Source organism: Anolis carolinensis, chromosome 3 (genome assembly GCF_035594765.1).
Source record: "Anolis carolinensis isolate JA03-04 chromosome 3, rAnoCar3.1.pri, whole genome shotgun sequence".
Taxonomy (NCBI): domain Eukaryota; kingdom Metazoa; phylum Chordata; class Lepidosauria; order Squamata; family Dactyloidae; genus Anolis; species Anolis carolinensis.
The window spans coordinates 5,489,473-5,507,838 of record NC_085843.1 but is presented as its reverse complement, the minus strand read 5'-3'; the positions used below and the strand labels follow the sequence as shown (position 1 = coordinate 5,507,838).

Sequence of the window (18,366 nt, the reverse complement as noted above, 5' to 3'; positions counted from 1 at the left end):
AGTAATGATGAAAAGCAGGGTCCACATCCCAACCCGTTGCCCAAAGTGGTGGAAATGTCACCTTGCTATAGAATAAGTGTATCCAAAGGATCTCATTGTTGAACTTTGTAGCAAGATGGCACTTCCAGCTCCTTCCTGTCAGCAAATGAGGCTGCAATGGGTTGTGAAAGGGATCCTGATTCCAATTGTGGTGGCTTTTCTCATTGGCCGAAAGGTTGGAAAGGTCATCCCGCTGTGTCTGATTGCCAGCTGGACAGACCTCCCATTGCTCAAAGCGAGGGAAAATAGTGAGGGCATCATGGGAAAGAAAGAGCGGGATGTTTCTTTCTTGGATTGTATCCATACTGCAGAATTGCAGTCAGCCTGCCACGTTCATTGGGGTTAAGGGCAGAGAACCCCTGTGAAAAAGTGCAAATAACGGCATAGGTCAGACTATTGTGTAAGTCCACCTTTATTTTGAACTAGCTTGGGTACCCAGCAGCGCCTGGGTTATTAGAAGAAGGCATTGTTTGTTTTGGGATGTTAGGTAATACCACTGAAGATTGGTTCAGACCCGTCGTTGGCTGGGTTCAGTGCTGTCTGGATAAGGGTGAACTACAACTCCCAGATTCCCAGGGTAATCACCCCCAACCCTGCCAGTATTTGCATTTGGCCATGTTGGGTCTGTGTGTCAAATTTAGTCCAGAACTGTCATCAGCTGGGTCAGGGCTCTCTGGATAAGGGTGAACTACAACTCCCAGATCTGAGGTCAGTCACCCCCAAACTAGGCCTGTATGCACAGTTGGCCTTGTTAGGGTTTGTGTGCCAAGTTTGGTCCAGATCTGATGTCAGCTGGCTTAGTGCTTTCTGAATGCGGGTGAACTATAACTCCCAAAATCAAGGCCCATTCCCCAAACCCCTGAGGTAGGTTCAGTTGGTCTTGGGGCTTCTCTGTACAAAGTTTGGTCCCAGTTCATTGTCGGTGGAGGTCACAGTATCAGTGAAGGCACTGCAAGTTCCATCATCTGTGGCAAGTTTGTGAGAAAACTGCGATGCATAATTCAAAAAGTATTTTACAGTATTCTTTATGCTATTTGTTCCATGGCAGTTAATCCTTCTCCCTCAGTGCGATTTCTTTGATATGAATGTAGATGAGCGAAGCTCTTCTCAGACTCCAGGCATATATAGGGTTTCTCCCCAGTGAGTTCTATGATGTTTATGGAGATGATCACTCCGAGCGAAACCCTTTCCACACTCCATACATTTAAAAGGTTTCTCTCCAGTGTGAGTTCTCTGATGTGAACGTAGATTAGAATTCTCACTGAAGCTCTTTCCACACTCCAGGCATGTATAGGGTTTCTCCCCAGTGTGAGTTCTATAATGTGTATGTAGAGTTTCACTCCGAGTGAAGCTCTTTCCACACTTCAGGCATGAATAGGGTTTTTCCCCTGTGTGGATTCTCTGATGCAAATGTAGATTTCCCCTCTGAGTGAAGCTCTTTCCACACTCCAGGCACGTATAGGGTTTCTCCCCAGTGTGAGTTCTTTGATGTATATGTAGATTTTTATTATAACTGAAGCTCTTTCCACACTCCAAGCATTTATGTGGTTTCTCCCCAGTGTGGATTCTTTGATGAAAATATAGACTTCTACTCACAGTGAAGGTCATTCCACACTCCAGGCATGTATAGGGTTCCTCTCCAGTGTGGGTTCTCTGGTGTGTATGTAGAGTTTGACTCCAAGCAAAGCTCTTTCCACACTCCAAACATTTATGAGGTTGCTCCCCAGTGTGAGTTCTTTGATGTGAATGTAGATTTTGATTCCGAGAAAAGCTCTTTCCACACTCCAGGCATGTATAGGGTTTCTCCCCAGTGTGAGTTCTATAATGTGTATGTAGAGTTTCACTGTGAGTGAATCTCTTTCCACACTTCAGGCACGAAAAGGGTTTCTCCCCAGTGTGAGTTCTTTGATGCGAATGTAGACCTCCAATCTGAGCAAAACTCTTTCCACACTCCAGGCATGAAAAGGGTTTCTCACCAGTGTGTGTTCTCTGATGACAGTGGAGATTTCCACTGCAACTGAAGCTCTTTCCACACTCTGAGCATTTATAAGGCTTCTCCCCAGTGTGAATTCTTTGATGTTTATGTAGACTTCCACTCTCAGCAAAGCTCTTGCCACACTCCAGGCATATATAGGGTTTCTCTGCACCATGGGTTCTTTGATATGAATGTAGACTTTTATTATAATTGAAGCTCTCTCCACACTCCAGGCATTTATAAGGTTTCTTCCCAGTTTGAGTTCTTTGGTGGTTATGTAGGAATCTATTCTCACTGAAGCTCTTCCCACACCCCAGACATTTAGACGGTTTCTCCGCAGCGTGAGTGCTTTCATGTAACTGCAGATGTCCATGCTGACGGAAACTCTTTCCACATTCTGTACATTTATATACTTTCGCTTCCATGTTGTCTGTGATGTGTACGTTAAACTGCAATACGGAGAGTTGGCTCTTCTTTTATCCTTTCTGATCCAAAATGAGTTTAAGAGTTCAGCAAGCTCAGTACCTTGAGATTTCTTCTTCCTTACTGCAGTTTTGGCTTGCACACTCTTCAGTGTCCACTACATGCTGTTTGATTTCACCACCACAAAGGTGGCTCCATATGATTCTCATTTTCCTGGTCAAGAAAGAAGAAGAAAAAGATCAGGCATGAATCCTCAAAAAACTTCCTTTACCATTAGGCTTTCCCCGCTTTTTCCTTCATGGATCAGGTTGAAAATGAAAATTTTAAGAAATGCAGATGAGGGAGGGAAGCAAAGAGGGAGACACAAGGATTTCTATATTAATTATTTCATGGGTTTCCGGGCTGCCTTCCAGGCCTTAAGGGTCCCAGGCCTGGATTTACTGAATTTGACTTCAGTTTATATTCCTGAATAGCTAAGCTTGAATTCTGAACTCTGACTTCAGTTGGTATTCCTGAATTCTTGGCATTTGATTTATGAACCTTGAGAATTGAACTCCTAGACGGCTGGGCTGTGCCTTTTGCTATTGTTCATTGTTGTCGCTGACCATGCTCTGTACTTCTTGGCTTGTCTTCATTAATTAGTCTCTTTACCTGAATGAATCATAGAGTTTGAAGAGACTGCATGGTCCATCTAGTCTAGCAGGATGTTGTCATTATTATTATAACATATTTGTATACCACTTTATCTCTCTCAAAAAGAGACTCAAAGTGGCTCACATAAAACCAATGCAAGATAATTTTAAACTTAAAAATATACAGACATTGAAACAAAATTAAACATTAACAGTATTAAACAAAACCCTTTAAACCAATGAAAAACCACAGCATCCCCATCGTGGGGCCTGCAAGCTCTGTCTGGGAAGGAGGCTCTGCAGCAGAGACTCTGCAATGGAATTTCTCTGGCGAATGAACAAATGAATGGATGGTGCCTCCAAGGTTTACTCAAGGCAGCCCCTGAGTCTGCAGGGAGGGATAGAGAATTAAATACTGAACTACTGAAAGCAAAACAGTATATTGCTAATAAAAGGGTACGAATCCTTTCAAAATTAGAGCAGGGATAATGTTCCATTATCCAGACAGAGGCCACAAGGAGGCGCTAGAGAGAGACGGATAGTCCATTTTACAGGAAGGAAGTTAAGGTGTTGCAGTGGGGTAAATCCTTGTGCCGCCTGAACTCCTAACCTGAAGGCTGGGTTGCTGATGGGGTGAGCTCCCATCTGTCAGCTCTAGCTTGTGGCGACATGAGAGAAGCCTCCCAGCTGACACATCCAGGCATCCCCTGGGCAACATCTCTGTAGACGGCCAATTCTCTCACACCAGAAGTGACTTGCAGTATGTTCTCAAGTCACTTCTGACACAATAAAATAAAAAGGAAAGGACTTGAAGGAAGAAAACAATTCACCCTGTTTTCACTGATTATTCCCCCTCCCCAATTCCCATGTTGTTTCCATGACAGGGACATGGGTGGGGGGAATAACAGGAAAACAGGGAGAAATGGTTTTCCTCCTTCAAGCCACCCTCCATCCCCGTAAAATGAATAATCCTTCTCTCTCTAGCACCCACTAGTGACCTCTGCCCAGATAATGGAACAGTACTGAGCAAGATTCTCTTTATAACTTTCAGGCACTCTTTTGAGTTCAATCCTAAACTAGAAAAAAACAACACATTTTTAGAAGTCCTTGAAGGCTTTGCAGTCTTTGCCAGCAAAATGATTTTACAATGTCACTTTGTAAATGGACACTGATTGCTCAAGTGTCATCTGCACATGTGGAATGAGTAAGTTAGGCTCTGTGTCTTCCACAGAAGTCATATCAAGGTCAATGTGTTAGAATCATAGAATAATAGAGTTGGAAGAGGCCTCATGGGCCATCCAGTCCAACTCCCTGCCAAGAAGCAGGAAACTGTATTCAAAGCAAAGTTGAATAATAATAATAATAATTATAATATAATATTATAATAATAATATAATAATAAAGTGTTCGACTTGTGATTTTGTGAAACGAAATCCAGCATATCTATCTTGTTTGCTGTGTCATACAATATAATAATAATAATAATAATAATAATAATAATAATAGTGCGGTTTTCTGACATTGTATATTTCTGCCGCTTCTGTGACTGATCATTTGTATTTTGATTCCGTAGCCCACTTGTCGATGGATGTCCAGAATCAGCAGCATCCACGACCGAGCCAGTATAGACTTCGTTTTGATTTGATTCTCCATAATGCTAATGGGTTAGGTGCTCTTAGTTCTGCTCCTCAGCTGAGGCCTCTCTGGCTTGGTTGGACCTGCCGGTTGTTACACTACCGCCAGCACAGCCCTCAGTCATCATTTGAGCAGTTACGCCCCCCCCACCACGTCAAGGTGGCACCTGCGGGTGGGGGGGGGGACTGCACAGACAGACTACAAACAGAAGCACAACTATGTGTCCCAAATGATTCATTGGAACTTATGCCTCAAGTACCACCTCCCAGCAGCAAAGAACTGGTGGGATCACAAACCTGCAAAAGTATTGGAAAATGAGCACACAAAGATACTGTGGGACTTCAGAATCCAGACTGACAAAGTTCTGGAACAAAACACACCAGACATCACAGTTGTGGAAAAGAAAAAGGTTTGGATCATTGATGTTGCCATCCCAGCTGACAGTCGCATTGACGAAAAACAACAGGAAAAACTCAGCCACTATCAGGACCTCAAGATTGAACTGCAAAGACTCTGGCAGAAACCAGTGCAGGTGGTCCCGGTGGTGATCGGCACACTGGGTGCTGTGCCAAAAGATCTCAGCCGGCATTTGGAAAGAATAGACATTGACAAATTTACGATCTGCCAACTGCAAAAGGTCACCCGACTGGGATCTGCACGCATCATCCGAAAATACATCACACAGTCCTAGACACTTGGGAAGTGTTCGATTTGTGATTTTGTGAAACAAAATCCAGCATGTCTACCTTGTTTGCTGTGTCATAATAAAACAACAACAATAATAATAATAATAATAATACACTTGAGAAGTGTTCGACTTGTGATTTTGCGAAACGAAATCCAGCATGTCTATCTTGTTTGCTGTGTCATAATAAAACAATAATAATAATAATAATAATAATAATAATAATACACTTGAGAAGTGTTCGACTTGTGATTTTGCGAAACGAAATCCAGCATGTCTATCTTGTTTGCTGTGTCATAATAAAACAATAATAATAATAATAATAATAATAATACACTTGAGAAGTGTTCGACTTGTGATTTTGTGAAACGAAATCCAGCATGTCTATCTTGTTTGCTGTGTCATAATAAAACAATAATAATAATAATAATAATAATACACTTGAGAAGTGTTCGACTTGTGATTTTGTGAAACGAAATCCAGCATGTCTATCTTGTTTGCTGTGTCATAATAAAATAATAATAATAATCCTTTATTTATATCCCACTTTTCTCGCTCACAGGGCGCAAAGCGGCTTAAAACATATTAAAATCACACAAACAACAGAATACATCAAAAATAGAACTACAGTAGAGTCTCACTTATCCAAGCCTCTGGATAATCCAAGCCATTTTTGTAGTCAATGTTTTCAATACATCGTGATATTTTGGTGCTAAATTCGTAAATACAGTAATTACTACATAGCATTAATGTGTAATGAACTACTTTTTCTGTCAAATTTGTTGTCTAACATGATGTTTTGGTGCTTAGTTTGTAAAATCATAACCTAATTTGATGTTTAATAGGCTTTTCCTTAATTCCTCCTTATTATCCTATGCAGCAGGCCTGGGCCAACTTGGGCCCTGACTCAGGGGGTTTTGGACTGCAACTCCCACCATTCCTCACAGCCTCAGGCCCCTTCCTTTTCCCCCTCAGCCGCTTAAGCGGCTGAGGGGGAAAAGGAAAGGGCCTGAGGCTGTGAGGAATGGTGGGAGTTGCAGTCCAAAACACCCGGAATAAGGGCCCAAGTTGTTAGGCCTTCGCAACACTCTTTCCTCCTCTCTTTTGCTTACCTCCTTCCACTTCTGAGGCGCTTCGAGAAGTTACCTCAGGCGGACGCTTGAGCAGACGGACCGAAGGACGCCGGATACGTACACCGGAAATGACGTCGAAAGGCGTCCCGCTGTTATTCTCTTCCCCCGTCATTCCCATTCTCTGCCTCTCTAGGAGGAGGACTCTTTTCTTCCGACGAAGCTCTGAAGGAAACCCAGGTAAGGCCTAGACTCGCAGGCCTTCCCTCCAGGTGTTTTGGACTTCAACTCCCACAATTCCTAACAGTTAGGAATTGTGGGAGTTGAAGTCCAAAACACCTGGAAGGCCCAAGTTGGCCCAGGCCTGGCTTAGAGGCCTAAAGAGGGCCTCTCAGGATCTTCCTCAATGGCTTGGATTATGAAGGGATAGAAGGCCTAGGTTGCTGAGAGTTTTCCAGGCTGTCTGGCCATGTTCCAGAAGCATCCCCTCCTGACGTTTCGCCCACATCTGTAGCAGGCATCCTCAGAGGTTGTGAGGTACAGTTGAGTCTCACTTATCCAAGCTAAACGGGCCGGGAGGACGTTGGATAAGCGAATATGTTGGATAATAAGGAGAGATTCAGGAGAAGCCTACTAAACATCAAATTAGGTTATGATTTTACAAATTAAGCACCAAAACATTATTTATTTTATTTATTTACAGTACAGTAGAGTCTCACTTATCCAAGCTAAACGGGCCGGCAGAAGCTTGGATAAGCGAATATCTTGGGTAATAAGGAGGGATTAAGGAAAAGCCTATTAAACATCAAATTAGGTTATGGTTTTACAAATCAAGCACCAAAACATTATTTATTTTATTTATTTACAGTACAGTAGAGTCTCACTTATCCAAGCTAAACGGGCCGGCAGAAGCTTGGATAAGCGAATATCTTGGGTAATAAGGAGGGATTAAGGAAAAGCCTATTAAACATCAAATTAGGTTATGATTTTACAAATCAAGCACCAAAACATTATTTATTTTATTTATTTACAGTACAGTAGAGTCTCACTTATCCAAGCTAAACGGGCCGGCAGAAGCTTGGATAAGCGAATATCTTGGGTAATAAGGAGGGATTAAGGAAAAGCCTATTAAACATCAAATTAGGTTATGACTTTACAAATCAAGCACCAAAACATTATTTATTTTATTTATTTACAGTACAGTAGAGTCTCACTTATCCAAGCTAAACGGGCCGGGAGAACGTTGGATAAGCGAATATGTTGGATAATAAGGAGAGATTCAGGAGAAGCCTATTAAACATCAAATTAGGTTATGATTTTACAAATTAAGCACCAAAATATTATTCATTTTATTTATTTACAGTACAGTAGAGTCTCACTTATCCAAGCTAAACCAGCCGGCAGAAGCTTGGATAAGCGAATATCTTGGGTAATAAGGAGGGATTAAGGAAAAGCCTATTAAACATCAAATTAGGTTATGATTTTACAAATTAAGCACCAAAACATTATTTATTTTATTTATTTACAGTACAGTAGAGTCTCACTTATCCAAGCTAAACGGGCCGGCAGAAGCTTGGATAAGCGAATATCTTGGGTAATAAGGAGGGATTAAGGAAAAGCCTATTAAACATCAAATTAGGTTATGGTTTTACAAATCAAGCACCAAAACATTATTTATTTTATTTATTTACAGTACAGTAGAGTCTCACTTATCCAAGCTAAACAGGCCGGCAGAAGCTTGGATAAGCGAATATCTTGGGTAATAAGGAGGGATTAAGGAAAAGCCTATTAAACATCAAATTAGGTTATGGTTTTACAAATCAAGCACCAAAACATTATTTATTTTATTTATTTACAGTACAGTAGAGTCTCACTTATCCAAGCTAAACGGGCCGGGAGAACATTGGATAAGCGAATATGTTGGATAATAAGGAGAGATTCAGGAGAAGCCTATTAAACATCAAATTAGGTTATGATTTTACAAATTAAGCACCAAAATATTATTTATTTTATTTATTTACAGTACAGTAGAGTCTCACTTATCCAAGCTAAACGGGCCGGCAGAAGCTTGGATAAGCTAATATCTTGGGTAATAAAGAGGGATTAAGGAAAAGCCTATTAAACATCAAATTAGGTTATCATTTTACAAATTAAGCACCAAAACATCATGTTAGACAACAAATTTGACAGAAAAAGTAGTTCAATACATAGTAATGCTATGTTGTAATTACTGTATTTACGAATTTAGCACCAAAATATAACGATATATTGAAAACATTGACTACAAAAATGGCTTGGATTATCCAGAAGCTTGGATAAGCGAGGCTTGGATAAGTGAGACTCTACTGTATTTATATTCCGCCTTCTTTCTCACCCCGAAGGGGACTCAGGGCGGATCACATTACACATATCAGGCAAACATTCAATGCCTTTAACATAGAACAAAGACAAGACAAACATAGGCTCTGAGCTGGCCTCGAACTCATGACCTCTTGGTCAGAGTGATTTGTTGCAGCTGGCTGCAGCTGACTGGCTGCACACCAGCCTGCACCACATATAACATCATGTTATACAACAAATTTGACAGAAAATGTAGTTCAATATGCAGTAATGCTATGTAGTAATTACTGTATTTACGAATTTAGCACCAAAATATCATGATATATTGAAAACATTGACTACAAAAATGCATTGGATAATCCAGAATGTTGGATAAGTGAGACTACTGTATATGAAGAAACTTAAGCAACGAAGGTTTATATATCTGTGGAATAATGTCCAGGGTGGGAGAAAGAGCCCTTGTTTGCTTGAGGCAAGTGTGAATGTTGCATTCGAACAGTTTGATTCACATTGAATGGCCTTGCAGCTTCAAAGCCTGGCTGCTTCCTTCCTGGGGTCTTACCTACTTAGGCGATCCTGTTAATGTGGAATTTGTGTATTGATAGTGTTTAAATGCAATTTGTGCCATGCTCATATTGTAACTGATTCCACCATCCAGATTGTACCATAATGTGGAAAGAGTTAATTGCCAAGAAGCTATGATGACCTTGATGCGTGGCTGGAACTAGGGAGTATCCAGACACAAGTGTTTGTGCATAATGATTGTGTCAGTTCAGTTCAGTTGAGTTCTGTTTGCCTAGAGTTCGAGTCAAGTTCTGTTGGAGAACAGTGCTGTGTTCGTCTGTCGTCTGCAAGTCTGTTTGTGTTGATTATTGCTGCATACAGTAAAACTTTGTAAATAGTTTTACCAACGTCTCTGAGTGTCTCTTCATTCTGCGTTCCACTGCTTCCATCCAACTACTGCTGCGCTGCAAATACTCTGACATATCCCTCGTAGTTCGAGGATGATGGTCCTCCAGGTGTAGTGGATAAGTAGGTGACTGTAGAGCCATATTCTTGACCCGCATGTTCTTCCACAGTGAGGGCATCGGATTCCAGGTGGAAGGCAATCTCGGTCAGGGTTGGCTTGTAAGTAAGCAAGTAAGTTTCCTGCCTGGGGGCATCCTTTGTTGGGAGGTGTTAGCTGGCCCTGATTGCTTCCTGTCTGGAATTCCCCTATTTTTTTATGTTGTTCTTTATTTACTGATCTGATTTTAGAGTTTTTTTAAATACTGGTAGTCAGATTGTGTTCAATGAGTTGTCGAAGGCTTTCATGGCTGGGATCACAGGGTTGTTGTATGTTTTCCGGGCTGTTTGGCCATGTTCCAGAAGTATTCTCTCCTGACATTTTTCCCACATCTATGGCAGGCAGTTTCTCCATACCTCACAACCTCTGAGGATGCCTGCCATAGATGTGGGAGAGAATACTTCTGGAACATGGCCAGACAGCCCGGAAAACATACAACAACCCCAGACTGTGTTCATTTTCATGGAGTCTACTGTATACCATGCAGCTGTGGATAAGCCTACATAGGGATCACCAAACGCAGCATTGCCCAAACACAAATCAAGGAACATGAAAGGCACTGCAGACTAAGTCAATCAGAAAAGTCAGCCAGAACAGAGTGCTTGATGAACCAACCCTACACACAGCGTAATATTTGAGATCACAGAAATGCAGGACCACTCTAACAACCATCATGTCAGACTACACAGAGAAGCCATTGAAATCTACAAGCATGTGGACAATTTCAACAGAAAGGAGGAAACCATGAAAATGAACACAATCTGGCTACTAGTAATAAAAAATACTCTAAAATCAGGACAGTAAATAAAGAACAAACTCAGAAAAAGGGGGAAATCCAGGTAGGAAACTATCAGGGCCAGATAACACCTCCCAACACAGGATTCCCCAAAGCAGGGAGCAGCCAGACTTTGTAGCTGCAAGGCTATTCAATGCTAATCAAGGTGGACAATTGCTCATTCACACTTGCTGCAAAGAGACAAGAGTTTTTTATCCCGCCCTAGACCTTCCAGAGATAAATAAGTTTCAGTGATAGCACCAAAATATCACAATTCATTGAAAACATTGACTACAAAAATGTGTTGGATAATCCAGAATGTTGGATAAGTGAGACTCTACTGTATTTCCATTTTCAACATGACTAATGAAGGAAAAAGGAAGGAAATCTGGTAGATAAAGAAGCTTTCTGTCTGATATTTTGCTTCTTTTTTGACTAGGGAAGGGAGGATTCTATGGAGACACCTCTGGTGTGATGAGAAATAAACCAGCATGGAGTGGACGCTGAAGAGTGGGAGCCAAATGTGCCGGAAGGAAACCAGTCCTATAAGAAGAAGAAATCCTCGCAAGGTGCTGATCTTGTTAAACTCTTAACTTCAACTACAGATCAGAAAGAAAAAAGAGTCAAGTGTCCATGTTGACATTAAACACACCTATCACTGTTGATATGGGTGGAAAAGCCTATAAATGTGCTGAATATGGGAAGAGCTTTAATCAGCATGAAGATCTGCAGTTACACAAAATAACTCACACGGAGGAGAAACCCTACCCATGCCTGGAGTGTGGAAAGAGCTTTGCTCATATTAAAACTCTACATAAGCACCAGAGAATTCACTCTGGGGAGAAACCCTATACATGCCTGTTGTGTGAAAAGAGCTTCATTCGGAGTGATCATCTACATAAACATGAGAGAACCCACACTGGGGAGAAACCCTATACATGCCTGAAGTGTGGAAAGACCTTTGCTCAGAGTGGAATTCTACAGTCACATGAAAGAATTCACACTGGGGAGAAACCCTATACTTGCCTGGAGTGTGGAAAGACCTTTGCTCATAGTGGAAGTTTGCATTCCCATCAAAGAAGTCATACTGGGGAGAAACCCCATAAATGCATGGAGTGTGGAAAGAGCTTCGCGCGGAGCGGAAGTCTACATTTACATAAAAGAACTCACACTGGAGAGAAACCCTTTGTATGCAGGGAATGTGGAATGACCTTCGCTCGTAATGGAACTCTACATATCCATCAAAGAACTCACGACGGGGAGAAACCCCATAAATGCATGAAGTGTGGAAAGAGTTTCACTCTAAGTAGAAGTCTACATTCACATCAGAGAACACACACTGGGGAGAAACCCTATACATGCCTGGAGTGCGGAAAGAGCTTCACTCACAGTTCACAATTACATTCCCATCACAGAATTCACTCTGGGGAGAAACCCTATAAATGCGTGGAGTGTGGAAAGAGCTTTGCTCGGAGTGAAACTCTGCATTCACATCATAGGACCCACACTGGGGAGAAGCCTTATCAGTGCCTGGAGTGTGGAAGGAGCTTCAGTGAGAAAAGAAATCTACGTTCACATCTAAGAACTCACACTGGGGAGAAACCCTACATATGCCTGGATTGTGGAAAGAGTTTCACTCACATTGGAAGTCTACGTTCACATCAAAAAACTCACACTGGGGAGAAACCCTATACATGCCAGGAGTGTGGAAAGAGCTTCAGTGAGAGTGGAAGTCTACATTCACATCAAAGAATCCACAGTGGGGAGAAACCGTATACATGCCTGGAATGTGGAAAGAGCTTCACTCACATTGGAGGTTTACATTCACATCAAAGAACTCACATTAGAGAGAAAGCCTATACATGCCTGGAGTGTGGAAAGAGCTTCACTCTTATTGGAACTCTACACAAACATCAGAGAACCCACACTGGGGAAAAGCCCTATACATGCCAGGAGTGTGGGAAGAGCTTCAGTGAGAGTGGAACTCTACATACACATCAGAGAACTCACACCGGGGAGAAGCCTTATAAATGCCTGGAGTGTGGAAAGAGCTTCAGTCAGAGTTCACATCTGCATAGACATCACAGAATTCACACTCGGGAGAAGCCCTATATATGCATAAAGTGTGGGAAGCGCTTCATGTGGAGTGGTAGTTTATATTCACATCAGAAAATCCACGCTGGGGAGAATGGTTGTATCTGATGCCAGAGATGCACATCTCTTAAGATGTACAAAGGTAGCTCTAGTAAATATTGTAAATGAGAGCATAATGTCAGGATATGTTATCATATGTGGTGATCTTGTAGGAAAGCCAAGAAATATTGGACACAAATACAAGGGGTGGTCTTCAAAAAGTTGCACTTTTGATATTTTGTGAGGACCGGGAGTAGTAGTAATTGGTCGTGTCTAAGTTTCTCAAAGTGGACAAAAGCAAAGCAGACGGCAATCTCTCAAAGCAGAGAAGAGCCTGAAGCTCAAGGCACAAGGCCCGGAGGCTGCTCCCTTTGGTTCTAGTGCTCCCTCTGGCCCTAGCTCTTAACCCAAAAAGATACTCTTATGTCAAAGTGATAGCTCTTAACTCAAAGCACTCTTAAGTTGGGACACCCTTAAGTGGAGGTACATACCTTCACTTTTTAATATAATAATATACTTCAATTATATTTCATTCTACCTCCCCAAGGGGACTCACAGTGGATTACAATATACACAGATAGGCAAACATTTGATGCCTTTAATACAATGGAATAGCAATGACATGCAAATGCACAGAACAGAGGTAAAGGCTTCTCCTTTCATCCCTGGCTTTCTGGAGGCGGTGCTCAACTCTGGCCATGGGGAGGTTCTCTGGTTCCATTTCCAAGCCGAAGAACCTGTTGTCTGTAGATCATGTGGCCGGTATGGCTGCATGGACGCCTTTATTATTTTCCTGCTGAAGCAGTACCTATTGATCTACTCACATTTGCATGTTTTCTAACAGATAGGTTGGCAGGAGCAGCGAGAGCTCACCCTGACCCACGGCTCAAAAACTGCCAGCCTTTATGTCAGCAGGTTCAACAGTTCAATGGTTTAACCCACTATGCCACCGCAGCCCCTGAAATATGTATAGATTAGGTTCCCAGAGATGTGCGGTTAGGTAATTTGTCATGCTATTTATTAGAATAGCCATGGTTTTTGTATGTTACCCTGTTTCCCCTAAAATAAGACATCACCAGAAAATAAGACCTAGTAGAGGTTTTGCTGAATTGCTAAATATAAGGCTTCCCCCAAAAGTAAGACCTAGCAAAGTTTTTGTTTGGAAGCAAGCCCAGCGAACAGAACACCAGAGCATGCAGGATTGGTCAATGTACGTACCATAGAGTGTTGTACATGGAAATAATGGTAATAACAAGTAATTCTTGATAGGATTCAATTTGGTTATGCTGGTTTGTGATGACAACTACTGTAATAAATGTTCATTTTTTTGTTCAACAATAAATGTGAATTTTTCATGGAAAAATAAGGCATCCCCTGAAAATAAGACCTAGAGCATCTTTGGGAGCAAAAATTAATATAAGACACTGTCTTATTTTTGGGGAAACACGGTATGAATAGTCCCATTAGGACAGCGGTTCCCAACCTTTGGGCCGTGAGACCTAAAATAAGAACCGTGAGACATACGAGGAAAATCAGCTCTAGATTACTAAATATGGTTTTCTGTGGACATGCCGATGGTTACTATTGGATGGCATATGTTCCGTATCAGAAACTGGAGCTGATGTGGTCTATTTAATGCAGTTTTCTGAATCAGCACCCCAAAGAACCAAACCGAATCTAAAGTTGGCCCAAAACTGATTCGTAACCCTTTTGGTACTAATGTTGGATAGTGGTCCCTGCTCAAAAAATGGTTGGAAACCACTGCATTAGAAAATGCTTAAAACTACAACTTACATCATCATCTGTCATGGCATTCAAACTACATCAGTAGTCAAAGTTGGATCATGTTGGATAAACATGCCAGGTTTGGTCCAGATTCATCACCAGTTGGATTCACAGGGCTCTCTGGATGTGAGTAAACTACAACTCCCATTGTCCTCTGTCAATTTTCTCTCAACCTCCACCAGTAGTTTAACCTGGTCATGATGAATCTCTATGCCAAGTTTGATCCAGATCCATCGTTGCTGGGATTCACAGGGCTCTCATGATGTTCGAGCCATCTACATATATACACACACACACACATTATATTGACTTTTATTATATGTATAGATAGACATTTCTACTTTTTTGTGTTAACTGCTTTTTAAAACTACTATAGACCTGGTTTTAGACCATGATGATGTTTGATGCCTATACTTTCAATATCATTTCCTTCCTATGTGTTAGTTGCATGACTTGGATTCAGTGGTTCGATCCATATTATTCCTATTCTGTTTAGTATAACATATAGTAGAGTGTTTGGATCATCATCTATTGCTTTTCACTATCTTGTCTATTATTATCTCAAAAAAATTTTAATTGACCCTCTTTTGGGTATGTCTTTGGTTTTCACCACCGCGCATGCTATCTAGTTAGCCTTCCTTCCGCATTTGCGGGATTTGATTGTTGTGGAAAATCAGTGGGCTACAAAAGCGCATGGGCAAACTATATGGTTCCTCATGCCATTTTGTCTGTTTGCATCCACTACCCAGCCATGTCTTCATTTGTCACTTGAATAAGACCAAAAGGACTTGTAGTTCTTATAGTTATGACATTATGCCCACTCCAAAAACATCCTTTCAGCAGGACTTCATTGACACGTGCTATTTCTTTGGCTTATGTGAGGACTTTGTATGAAACTAGATTTTATATGGCAGTGTAAAAGGGGCCTTAGTCCCTCTTAAAACAGCACCCAGAAGTATTTTTTGTGTAGTTTTGAAATTTGTACTTATAGTTTAAAGCTAACCGACTGTGTGTGTGTATGTAATGCAGCACGTAATCCAGTAATGCAAGAGTTAACTACATAGAGTAGAGATTTATGGCTAGAGGGAAACAGTGAAAGATTTCCGGTATGTAACAGGACATTTGTCACTGCTGTGGAATGTGGAAAGCGACAGCAGTGCTTCCCATGCGGTGATTGAATGAGGTCGGATGCACAGATGCTAAGCTCCGGCAAAACTATGTAAATATTGTACAGAACAGCAATAAAGCATAAAGCCACTGGTTTCAGCCGACAGCTGGGAAGTCTGGCTTTATTTTCGTGCGACTGAGCAGATTGCCAGATCATCGGAGGAGGCAAATTGAGACAGGAGGTGATAATGTAACCATTTCCTAACACTCTTTTCATGAAAATCTCAAAGCTTTTCACCTACTCTTATAGCATGGTCAGGCTGTTCAATGCTACCTTCCTTTTGTCTGTTCAGCAGACCACTGCTTGACACTAAGACATTGTTATTTTGGTGTTAAAAAGACTGGCTTATGGTAACCCTCTGAATAGGAGACCTCCAAAAGATTTGGACCTTGACTGTTCAGCTCAGCTATGCCTTCAGCAGGTTGCTGGTTAGCGACAAACAGAATCCCAGAGTTGGAAGAGACCACAAGGGCCATCCAGTCCAGCCTCCCTCCAAAAGGAAACATGGGTGTGCCTAGTAATTGAAGCAAACTGGGTACTATCACTTCACTTCACCACTACTATGCAGCTTTGAAAGGACCCTTTTTCAAATGACTTACCTGGCTGTGGAGAAACCATGATCATGAAGCTGTTCTCAAGAAGCTCGTCCCTTGCTCTTTAGGTATGATGACACCTGCAATTTCCTCAAATATTAGACTGTAAGATACTCCAACATTAGGAAGAACTGCGGAAAACTCAAGTCTGGGAGTGCTCTTGTTGACTGGTGTAATCAATTATGCTTTCTCGAACGGTTCCAGTGACATCAAACTTGTGGCCCTCCATGTGTTTTGGGCTTCAGCTCCCAGAATTCCCAGCTATTGGACAAACTGGCTATGGCTTCTTAGAGTTGGGAGTCCCAAACATCTGCTTCTGTCTTCTAGCACAACTTTATGGCAGAAGTTGACCAAGGAGTCACACTGGAGGACCTTGGCAGAAAGTGGATGGAAATGTCACCTTGCTGTAGAGTTCAATGGAGATTCTAAAGAAGGCATGGGCAAATTTCGGCCCTCCCTCCAGGTGTTTTGAACTTCAACTTCCACCATTCTTAATAGCCTACCAGTGTTTTGGACCTTCCTCCAGGTGTTTAGGATTTCAACTTCCACCATTCCTAATAGCCTACCAGTGCTTTGGACCTTCCTCCAGGTGTTTAGGATTTCAACTTCCACCATTCCTAATAGCCTACCAGTGTTTTGGACCTTCCTCCAGGTGTTTAGGATTTCAACTTCCACCATTCCTAATAGCCTACCAGTGCTTTGGACCTTCCTCCAGGTGTTTAGGATTTCAACTTCCACCATTCCTAATAGCCTACCAGTGTTTTGGACCTTCCTCCAGGTGTTTAGGATTTCAACTTCCACCATTCCTAATAGCCTACCAGTGCTTTGGACCTTCCTCCAGGTGTTTAGGATTTCAACTCCCACCATTTCTAACAGCCTACCGGTGTTTTGGACCTCCCTCCGGGTGTTTTGGACTTCATCTCTCACCATTCCTAACAGCCTACCAGTAGGCTGTTATGAATCGTGGCAGTTGAAATCCAAAACACCCAGAGGGAGGGCTGAAGTTTGCCCATGCCCGTTTGAAAGGATTACATCTTTCCAATTTCCCTTCAGAATCTCTTCGTTGAATTCTATTACAAGATAACATTTCCTGCCTCCTTCTACAGTGAGCCGTCAGGACTCCAGTGGTCCTGCTATGAATGTCACAGTAGAGGGAATGTCTATTGGAGCATGGGACACAGAATGTTTTAACAGAGACAATGTTAATGTGGGATTTGTGTATTGATAGTGTCTAAATGCAATTTGTGCCATGCTTGTATTGCAACTGATTGCATCGTGCAGATTATATCATAATGTGGAAAGAGTTAAATTGCCAAGAAGCTATGATGACCTTGATGAAACTAGGGAGTATCCAGACACAAGTGTTTGTGCATAACGATTGCATCAGTTCAGTTGAGTTCTGTCTGCCTAGAGTTCGAGTCAAGTTCTGTTGGAGAACAGGGCAGTCCTGTGTTCGTCTGTCGTCTACAAGTCTGTTTGTGTTGATTATTGCTGCACACAGTAAAACTTTGTAAATAGTTTTACCAACGTCTCTGACTGTCTCTTCGTTCTGCGTTCCACTGCTTCCATCCAACTACTGCTGCGCTGCAAATATTCTGACAAACAATGTATGCATGCTTATTGCCAGATAATACAACATATACGATATATAACATATCTTCTTCATCTGAAGGCAAACTATAAAATGGAGGTCTCTAAAACTCCACTCTTCTTTCCTCCCTCCAAGACTTTAAGGCAGTTTACAAAATCTGAAATGGGGCTCTTTGTAGAAAGGAAGGAAGATCCGAGACCCAGAGACCGTCGCTTCAGGTTTTAGGAAGGAGCAAAAATGGGTCTGCGACTACTTTGCGAGGAACACAGAAATACAAATTTTGCCACCCCCAAAATGGGGGATTCAACTATTATGTGGTGGAGACTATTATGCAATGAAATATGGTTTCTTTCTGGGGTTGTATCCTTCCAGCACAAGTCCTTTGCTGAAGGCTTGCTATGGAATGGGCATGGGCCAACTTGGGCCCTCCAGGTGTTTTGGACTTCAACTCCCACA

At 41.8% G+C, this 18,366-nt stretch overlaps 2 protein-coding genes across 2 annotated transcripts; one reads left to right on the top strand and one right to left on the bottom strand.

The window, feature by feature from the left end:
• Positions 1 to 433: 433 nt before the first annotated feature.
• Positions 434 to 6,591, bottom strand: LOC100558570 (gastrula zinc finger protein XlCGF52.1). The gene is made up of 2 exons (XM_062974432.1): positions 6,502 to 6,591; positions 434 to 2,650 (listed from the first exon to the last, which is right to left on the bottom strand). Exon 2 carries the CDS (start codon positions 2,437 to 2,439, stop codon positions 1,147 to 1,149), a length of 1,293 nt encoding a protein of 430 aa, XP_062830502.1. The 5' UTR covers positions 2,440 to 2,650; positions 6,502 to 6,591; the 3' UTR covers positions 434 to 1,146.
• Positions 6,591 to 17,842, top strand: LOC100558767 (zinc finger protein 420). Its single transcript, XM_008120684.3, has 2 exons — positions 6,591 to 6,699; positions 11,080 to 17,842. Exon 2 carries the CDS (start codon positions 11,274 to 11,276, stop codon positions 12,840 to 12,842), a length of 1,569 nt encoding a protein of 522 aa, XP_008118891.1. The 5' UTR covers positions 6,591 to 6,699; positions 11,080 to 11,273; the 3' UTR covers positions 12,843 to 17,842.
• Positions 17,843 to 18,366: the final 524 nt, after the last annotated feature.